General features: G+C 49.4%; 1 protein-coding gene across 2 annotated transcripts in view; it reads right to left on the bottom strand.

The window, feature by feature from the left end:
* Positions 1-4815: 4815 nt before the first annotated feature.
* The window catches only part of LOC139334989 (nucleolar protein 4-like), a 123377-nt gene continuing 118909 nt past the window's right edge, over positions 4816-9283 (bottom strand). For both annotated transcript variants that reach the window (XM_070968324.1, XM_070968325.1), the window contains 3 exons: positions 7228-7341; positions 6918-7146; positions 4816-6154 (listed from right to left, as the gene is read on the bottom strand). In XM_070968324.1, coding sequence (XP_070824425.1) covers positions 5907-6154; positions 6918-7146; positions 7228-7341 — 591 coding nt within the window. In that variant the 3' untranslated portion in view covers positions 4816-5906. The remainder of the gene's footprint in view (positions 6155-6917; positions 7147-7227; positions 7342-9283) is intronic.

The raw sequence follows: 9283 nt of genomic DNA, 5'->3' as shown, positions 1-9283 counted from the left end.
TCGTGACAGTGGAGTCAATCCTCTCACCAAAAACATGAATCTCTTCAATGAGCTTCTAGTTTTTCAGAATTAGATTTTCTTCACCTCAAATGCGCAGTTAAATTAAAACTAAGGTACGGTAGGGAGAAGAAATTTAAGAAAATAAAATACTGAAATGAATGAAAATGATGTGAAAAGGAGGAAGCTGGACTCTTACAGTCCTGCGACTCTGATTCATTTTTTGAAATCTCTAATGAAAGAAACGCCTTCAAAGATCAACAGAAGGTTTGTGGTTCTGACTTGCGGACGTCTCGAGGAGACTCTGAAGCTGCAGGACTTCCAGAAGCTAAACATCACAGCAGGTAACGCAGTGCCACCTGCACCTGTGATTTAGTGCTTTAGTCAGAAAGGTTGAACGCTTCACGTCAGCTCTGAAGTCTCAGAGGTCACAAAGACGCGGCGACCTTTTCTCAAAGCCTCAAAAGACTGAATCCTTTTCACGGCGCTTCGATGTCGGGTCATAATCCTACGAGCTGCAGACAGTGTGAACATAACCTTTAAAGAAAGCCGTCACTTTCAAAGGAAACAGAAAACGCGTCTTGTGGACGAACCCTATGGGCCGACGCTCGCCGAGCAGCTAGCAGACGCTAAAGGTTGACGTGCAGCTGGAAATCCTCCATCTGCGTCGTGAGTTGAACAGCTGACGGCGCTCGGACGCCGCCGAGGGAGCCGATGGTTCCCGTGATGCCGGTCGGGTGCGCTGTCGTTGACATCCACGTTTGGAATGTGCAGTTTAGGCAAACAGAGTCAAGCTGTTGACTGAATATTGTACAAAATATCTTTTCCAAAAAAGACCACTTTACTCACACTACAAAATATATCTATAAAATAATAATATTAAGAGGAATCAGAACATTGATAATAATAATAATCATGTAATACTAAAAATAGAAATCAGATAGAAACGTGTCGGCCGTTTGCTCAGCCAGTGGAGTTAACAACAGGAGGAGGAGGAGGAGGAGGAGGAGGAGGAGGAGTACGGACGCTCGGAATAATCTCCCAGAATGCTCCGCTGTGAGTGACAGACAGAAGGAAAGGAAGTCAAACAGTGAGCAAATTCCACCTTTCTAAAGATTGTCATTTGCTTTTTTTTCTTTACACAGCTGTTAGTGTTTTTTTTTCCTTCTTTGTGTTGCTGCTCTGGCTTTGAAGTGAGACGACCTGGGCTCGAAAACGCTCGTAGAAAAACGTCTTTTCTGAGGTCGACGGAGACACTTTGGAACCAATGAGAGAGTCCGAGAAGTCCCCAATGCTTGATTATCACTGGAATGCGGCCTGATGAAGAACTGGACTTTTGGGACGATCTCAGCGGTTCAGACTGATTCCTAGAACAAACTCCTGGACCACATTTGTCCTGCAGGAGGTTTTAGTTGACAAGAATCAAACTCAGAGGAGGAGGAGGAGGAGGAGGGAGGAAGAGGGCATGAACTACAACAAGAGCCCCTTCACCGATGACTCAGCGTCTGAACCTGCTCTGACTGCTGAAGCCAGAAGAACTGAAGTGAATCGAACTCCTCGAGAGGACGAGTGTGAAGAAAAGTTTACTGACTGGAGGCTTTAGATGGACTAAATGTTGACGAGCTGCGACCGCTTCTTCATTTGACCTCATCCTTCATGTGCAGGTTCAGCACACGCTGACGGACCTGATGGACCGTCAGGGACGTGGACGTCTGCCCGTTCTGCTGAGCTGAGACTCAATCATCCAGTCAGGATGTTCAGATTCATCCGTCCTCCATCCTGCTTTGACCTGAGGAACCAGAGTCACACCACCGGGATCGGGGACGGGGTCATGGTCAGGGTCAGGGTCAGGGTCAGGGTCAGGGTCAGATCACCTGCTCCACCAGGGCCAGATTTCAGCAGTCTAAATGACATTTTTCCCTCCTTGTTAAAGGACTTCCTGACCCACCACACAGAGTTACGGGCTGGGAAACATTCCTGCCTGAAAATGAGGAATAAATGAAAAGCAGCAGTTTTCTGGAGCGTTTCTGAGCAGCTGTGATCAGCCGGCCTCCATCTTAATGCTGGAAAACATGATTGATCCCTGATAGTGAGTGACAAAGAGATGCACTGATGTGCTGTCCTGGAGTGACTCCGGTCTCTCAGTGTGCATCACACCAACAGAAAACATCTGGACCCAGCCAGGCATCCCAGAGGTGCCGAACCTCCCCCCGACAATGAAACCCAGGCGACTCGACCAAAACATCGGCAGCATCAGAGAGTGAGGATCAAACAGGAGGACGGGACGCCGGCGTCACCGACGAGGCCTCACGCTGGACAGCAAACGCACCTCAAAGCAAATGAAAGCGCTGAGCGTGTCCGACGAAGACACGAAATTTAGAGGAAAACTTGATTGTACCTCAGCGGGTCTCATGCATCTGATAAGATCTGTGAGATTTTTCAAAGGGCTTATAATCAAATCAAATTCAGCGTCTGAAGACGAGAGCGCGCGATGAAGGCTGCACCCCAACGTGTCTGCCTCTATGACATCAGCCTCCCTCCTCCTCCTCTTCTTTTTTTTTTTTTTGCATATTTCTCTCGTGTCATTCGGTGATCAGCACACAAAAAAAACGTTTATACTTCTACATCTAATCTGCCATAAATCAAATCATTTACATTTTAGCTGCTCCTGACGTCCCACGCGGATGGAAATGGGTGAAAGTTTGGATGGAGGTTTTGTGTTAACGGTGCGAGGCGTGAGCGGCGTCCACACCTGCTGGATGAATGGCTTTCACACTCTGCTCTGAAGGCCCACGGCGCTCGTCCTGGATGCGGATCCGCCGTCACCGCGGGCAAGCTGTCGCCAACGCGACCATCCAAAGCCCAGCGGATGCTCTGATTATCAGCTGCATTGCAAAAAAAACCCCACCACGCCTCTTCCTCTGCTCTCGTCTCGCCTCAGCAGTGCAAGTTGGGGGTCCCTCCTGGGAAACATGCATACACACAGAGAGAGCCTCCCCCTCAAACCACAGGTTACTGTTGCTTCGCTCAGTGTGCAAAAAGGGAGCAAATCACGGTGACGGACAGACAAACTGAGTAGGGACTACAGTAGAATTACACAGAGCAATGCCTCGGGAGGACGTAAGTCACATTTTGTTCGTTTTCCAACCTCTTCTGAGCGTCGTGAACAAACCAGCTGCATGTGGATGCATCATGTGACTCTTCCAAAACTAATCCCAGCAGACAAACTGAGCAGCAGGAAGCAGAGCTGCTTCTTATCAGTGTCACAACTCCTTAAAGCAACACCTGACACTTTGAGGAACGCAGGATCGACGCCACTCTCACGTCTTCATGTTTGATCGAAAGCTGGAGCTAGCAGCCTGTTAGCTTAGCTTAGCTTAGCAGAAAGACAGGAAGCAGCTTGTCTGGCAGGAAAATTTCAAAAACCAAAGTAAGGTTTGACCGCAGTAACACGCCTGAATGTCACTTCCTGGACTTTTTGGTGACAGGTTTAACCTGTGGACAGAGCCAAGCGAGCGGTTTCCTGCTTCCAGCTAAGCTAACGTGCAGACACGAGAGCCGTTTCTTCTCATTTCAAAATATCAAAGTTTCTCTTCAGCGAAGAGGCTGCGGCCTGACTCTGGACAGGACGACGCCAGAGGCTGAACAATAAATAGAATCTTTTACTTGCTGAGCAAGACAACAAAAAATACCTTCACATGGTGGAACGTCAACATGGCCGAGAGAAAAACATGTTAATTCTAAAGTTATCTGCAGTAATTTAGTGCCAAAATGATCCCACTCTAAGGAACAGTTGATCTACACTGAACCACAGTCGGTGGTTTGAGCGTGTACTTGTACGCAGAGTACCACGCGACACTCGGCAGGTACGCCGCTCCCTGCGTCCTGCAGGGGATGAACACACGAGGAAGAAAGCCAAAGAAACCAGGTTGAAAGAATTCACAGTTAGAAAGTCACAAAACACGACATGAATCAAGCCCTATGAAGCAAAAACAAAGGAACCAACCAACCAGTCAGAGAGCGGAGACACGAGTGGACGAGGGGCGGACACTTGTCTCCTCAGAGTCTTTGAGCTGTTCTCGCTCGTCGTGGTCGAGCTGCAGTCCAGGTTACAGGAGGTTGGTTGGTTGGTCGGTCGGGTTTTCACAGGGCACAGCGGCTAGCTAACGCCCGGCTTTGTTGAGGTTTCAGGTGTATGGCAGAAGGTCCGGTTTTTATATAGCAGCAGCAACATGAAAGTTCTTCATTAGAATTATAGTAATAACAATAAGAACAATAGTAATGGCCGTCAGAGTTTCACAGACAAACAGTCAGACAGAGCAGTCCTCCTCGTCCTCTGAAACCTGGACCAGGGAGGGAGGAGGAAAACATCTAGGTCCATGAAGAAGAGCTGAAGAGTAGGTCCAACGGAGAGAAGAAGAAGCGGGGGGGGTTAAACAGAGCGACGCTGAGGTTTCGTTGGTGTTACGTCTACATTTGGAGAATAAAATCAACATTTAACCAAACCCCTCCCACACACACACGCACGCACACACACACGCAAACACCCCCTCCCTCCCCTTTGAGGAGAAAGTCACCTCCCGCAGAAACACACCCGCCTTCAAACTGATTCTTCAGTCTTCAGATGAACTGATTATATACAGCAGCACACCAACGAACCGCACCGCAGACAAAGAAAGCTCAAAGAGTTCGGAAAGTTTCCAACATCACTTCTTCAAATGCGTCATCGCTTCCACCTCACAGGTCCTTTACACAACATCATTTCACCCCCCCCCCCAAAAAAAATAAATAAACAAAAAAATCTAGAAACCTTGAAGACATCAGGTGGTGAAGAAGAAGTAAACTGGCTTCTGGTGGGAATGTTACCATTCAGTTGCTGTGTGTGTGTGCGTGTGTGTGTGTGTGTGTGTGTGTGTGTGTGTGTGTGTGTGTGTGTGTGTGTGTGTGTGTGTGTGTGTGTGTGTGTGTGAGGACTGAGAATTGGCAGGTCAGATCTGAGGTATTTCCTGGTGGTCAACATGGCGTCTGGATGCATAAGTAGCGAGTTGCTCCCTGGGTAAAAGGTGTGAGGAGGAGGGGGTTCAGGTGAGCTTCAGGTGAGCTTCAGGTGAGGAAAGTGCTGAAGGACACAGAGCTTATATACAAGCGAGCACAGAAAGTTTCTCTCCTCCTCTTCTCCTTTTTTCTCTTTTCTTTTCCAGTCTTCATCCTTTAGTGCTTTCTTTCACGATAAGTCGAACCGCTTCGCTTTCTTTCAGTCACTTGGGAAGTGTAAATAAAAACAAACAAACAAACAAACGACTGGACTCCCAAAAAGAAGAAATGAAGTCTTCGATCAACTCAGAAGCACAAACAAACAAACAAACAGCTTCAGCGGGAGGAACCGAGGGAGTCGTTACATCACCTTTAACTGATCATGGGACAGCGCTGAAGCTCCAATCAGGAACGTCTCCGCCCACACGAGACTTTTTTTTAACCACAGCAGCAAAATTAACCTCCAAGTCTTCTTCACTCCTCCTCCTCCTCTCCTCCTCCGCACTCCTTCGCTCAGAGTGCAGCGCTGATTGTGAGGTGCTTCCTGAGAGGAGAGGAGACGCTCCTCGCTCCCCCCTCTTCAAGCAGGACGGATTGAGGGTGTGGGGGTTGTTTTTGGGGGGGGGGGGCGCGATCGCTCTCCAGTTTCCCACTTTTTCTCCAAAAACAAAAAGCGGCCACAGTTTCCGAGGAGAAACCAGCAGGAGGGGCGTCAAAAACAAGAGGAGGCCGATGAGGAGAGGCGGGGAGGACACAAAGCAAACAGAATGAGGAGTGTGTGTGTGTGTGTGTGTGTGTGTGTGTGTGTGTGTGTGTGTGTGCGCACGCGTGTGTGTGCGCACGCGTGTGTGTACGCACTCCCATGTTCCCCCACATCAGTTCTGCTGCAGGATGAGGTTCTCCAGCTCGTCCGCAGAGCGAAGCAGGAAGGCAGCAGACTCCCGGTAGCCGGCGATCAGCTGACGCACTGCCGTGATCTCCGGTTGGCTGAGCTGGGCGGACGCCCCGCCCCCACCTGCGCCCCCGCTGCCCCGCCCGCCCAGGCTGTGGTTGATGGAGGCAGAGGAGGAGGAGTTACTGATGTTGGCAGAGGACAGGGACTTCATGCTGAGGTCTGTGGGGCCTGCGGACCAGAGGAGAGTTTATGTTTAAATCTTTGGAGAAGATATTTTCCTGTTCTATCGGCAGGTAATTTCATTTAAGTGACATTTTCTTTGAGGGCTGAGTCTCTGCAGAGCATATCGCCCCCGTGTGGATGGAGGTTTTTGGAGTGTGATGACGGGTATTGAGTGTTCGTTGGTGTGTGTGGATTGTGTGTGTGGTCAAAGGAAGCTGCAGAGAGACTAACAAACATCTAATAAAGCCTTTTTCCAGCTCTGTCTCAGTAACGAAGCTGATGAGAGAAGAGAAACATGGCGGCAGTGATGACAGCAGGCCGCCCTCCCCAGCCTGATCACATGTGAAACACGTGTCTGTGCTGCTGTCAGTGGTTACGCTCCATACATGTAAACACTGTAGGCATCTACATCAGATGTTAAAGCAGTAATCCTGTTTTTGTTCACCTGCAGCAGTTGAACGTGTCACCGTGCTGCAGTGATGCACAGGTGGACTACAGGTGTACTATGACTGAAACCATTAGAAACTGATGGACACAAAGAGACAGAAAGTCTTCTCAGCTTGAAAGCAGACGTTGACTCTAGGACTCCATCTTTAATCTCCCATCTGCTGCTCTGTCTGCTCTTTTCTCCTCCTTCATCCCCAAATTACCCACTCGGCTCCTGCTGTCCATCACATTTCTCCCTCCCTCCTCTTTCATTCGCTCGTCCTTCTCATTACTTCATCTTGTCTCTGTCTCAATCTGTCCCCCACCGCTCTCCCCTCCTCACCGTTGCTCTGCGCGGCGGCGCCAGTCGTCAAGGAAACGGGATGTTGCATGGCAGCGCCCAGGCCCGGGTATCCACGGTAACCATAGCTGAGTCCGGCGCCGTTGATGTAGAGCTGGGGGTCCTGGGAGGAGAAGGCGGAGGCGGCCAGGGAGTAGGCGGAGTGAGCGAGGGACGCCGGCTCCCTCAGACCTCCACCGCTGGACGGCTTGTCCACACAGATCTGCTCATCCTGGAGGAGCAAACAGGAAATGTTACGGTACGGCACGCGCACACACACACACACACACACACACACACACAACAGACTCACGTGATAGGCTTCAAGGCGCATCCTCTTGGCGGCGTTGCGTGATTCGCTCTCACAGGCGGCGGCCAGGATGTTCTCAGCCATGGCTGAGGTGAGGTGAGGTGGAGTCGGACGAGTCTGCACACGACAGAGCGGCGTCATGGAAGCACATCACTGACAGCAACAGGTGATGCTAACATGCTAACAAGAGAGACGCATCTACAGTCATGACAGAGGATTCTCCTCATGCTGGACTTTTATTCTGACCGGAACGAGTCTGAACGGCACAACCAGCAAACCGACGCTCTGAGCTGCTGACTGATGAGTTTCACTGCTGACAAACATCCAGTTTCCACTTTTACCTGAAAACAGCTTCGCAGCTCTGCCCTCTAAAATGATGATTCCTGCTCAGCTTCACTGATTCTTCTGTTTTGAGGACTACAGTGACTTTGCTCTCCAGCGCATCACAGCTGTAATATTCCAGATGTTTCTGTATCTGAACGTGAGGCCTGCTGACTGTCACACGGTGCAGCATCGTGTTCGACCACTGGGGGGCAGCAGAGGCATTTCAGTGACCGCCTCGTCTTTACTGTCACACTCCACTCAGTGTGACTGTGTGCTGTCGGTGCTCATAGCTAACGCTCCCAAACTGAGACCAGCTCCCACATCACATCTGTGTGGAACATTCAGTTAAGTTTATCTGGCAGCTCCAAAGTCTTCATGTTCACATGTGGACGCTCAGCACGTCAGCGTCCAGACAAGCTTCCTGACAGCACGAGGCTCTTTGTTGAAGCCCGCCATTGTTTTTTAATTTCTAGACTGCAGTGTATTAATCATGTGTGTCACTGCTGATGTCTAGTTATCAAGTGAGAACCACATTAAAGAAACACATCTGGCTGTTTCACTACTGTTTTGAAGAGGAGGCACCACTTCATTAATCCTCTGGAGCAAATTCAATCTGATGCACGTCTGACCCGAAGACAGAGTCTTCGTTAGTTCTTCTATTAAGACGTGCACTGTGTCACATCTGCAAACTGAAATAAATTGACTGGTGCATGTTGTTTCTATAGTTACAGCTCATTTACGGGCACATTCTTCTCATCTTTTCACAAAAGATGATAATTGTTTGTTGCTCGTCGTGTTGCTGCAGTGAAAGTTACAGCCTGATGCTAAAGACGAGGCAAACATCGCATTTTAAACACATTACCATCAGTTTCTTTTCGAGAATCAGGGAGGGAAACCAAGGTTATTCCAATTTAACATTCATGATGATTTTTGGAAAATATGGAAATCCTCAGAACAGCAGGACACAGATGAACTGATTAACACGGGGAGGAATAACCAATCACGTCACTGAACATGCGTATTTCAGCTGCTCAGACTGATGAAAGGCCTGCAGAACAAAGAGCAAAGGTTTTCTCTGAGAGGATGATTGTTCTCGGCACGCTGTGCATGTTCGCATGCTCGTCCTCATACGACCACGGACGTGAACGCAGAGCGTGAACCAGCCAGCAGAGCAGCTCTGACCCTCCATCAGTGTGAGGCGTGCCGCTGTTTCACTCCACCTGCAGGAGGTCTGAACGTTGTGGCTCATTGGTGCCTCCACCTGATTCAATGCTCTGAATCTCCAGCTCTCCATCTGCATCTGATTCTGCGTGAAGCTTTCTGAAAGTTTCCCTTTTTTTCCTGTGAGGCGCTTCAACATGTGGAGCAACAACAGAGAGCATTTCACCGCCGATAGCTCGAGTTCACCTGACGCTCATGCGCACACACATACCGTACGCATCGGGAAACGAGAGCATGTCGTCGAGTGACAAAAGAAGCAAGGCCAGCAGTGCATTATGGGAACTACTGGCTGAGCGTGTTGCTGATCAACCAGACTGCCTGGACCAAACAAGCTATTGTGCTGCGTATAAACTGTAGAACAGAAGCACAAAGGCTGAACCACACTCACATGATGTGCTCCAACCAGAAAGAATAAAAACTGCCTCAGAGTTTTACTTTCAGCCACATGGAGGAGTGTTTTCAGGATGAAGATGAAGATGAGGCTGACGGCCTTAACATCACTGCTCAGTGAGAC

This window comes from Chaetodon trifascialis, chromosome 8, assembly GCF_039877785.1.
Source record: "Chaetodon trifascialis isolate fChaTrf1 chromosome 8, fChaTrf1.hap1, whole genome shotgun sequence".
In the NCBI taxonomy this organism is placed as follows: domain Eukaryota; kingdom Metazoa; phylum Chordata; class Actinopteri; order Chaetodontiformes; family Chaetodontidae; genus Chaetodon; species Chaetodon trifascialis.
This window is presented reverse-complemented; position numbering and strand designations above follow the sequence as displayed.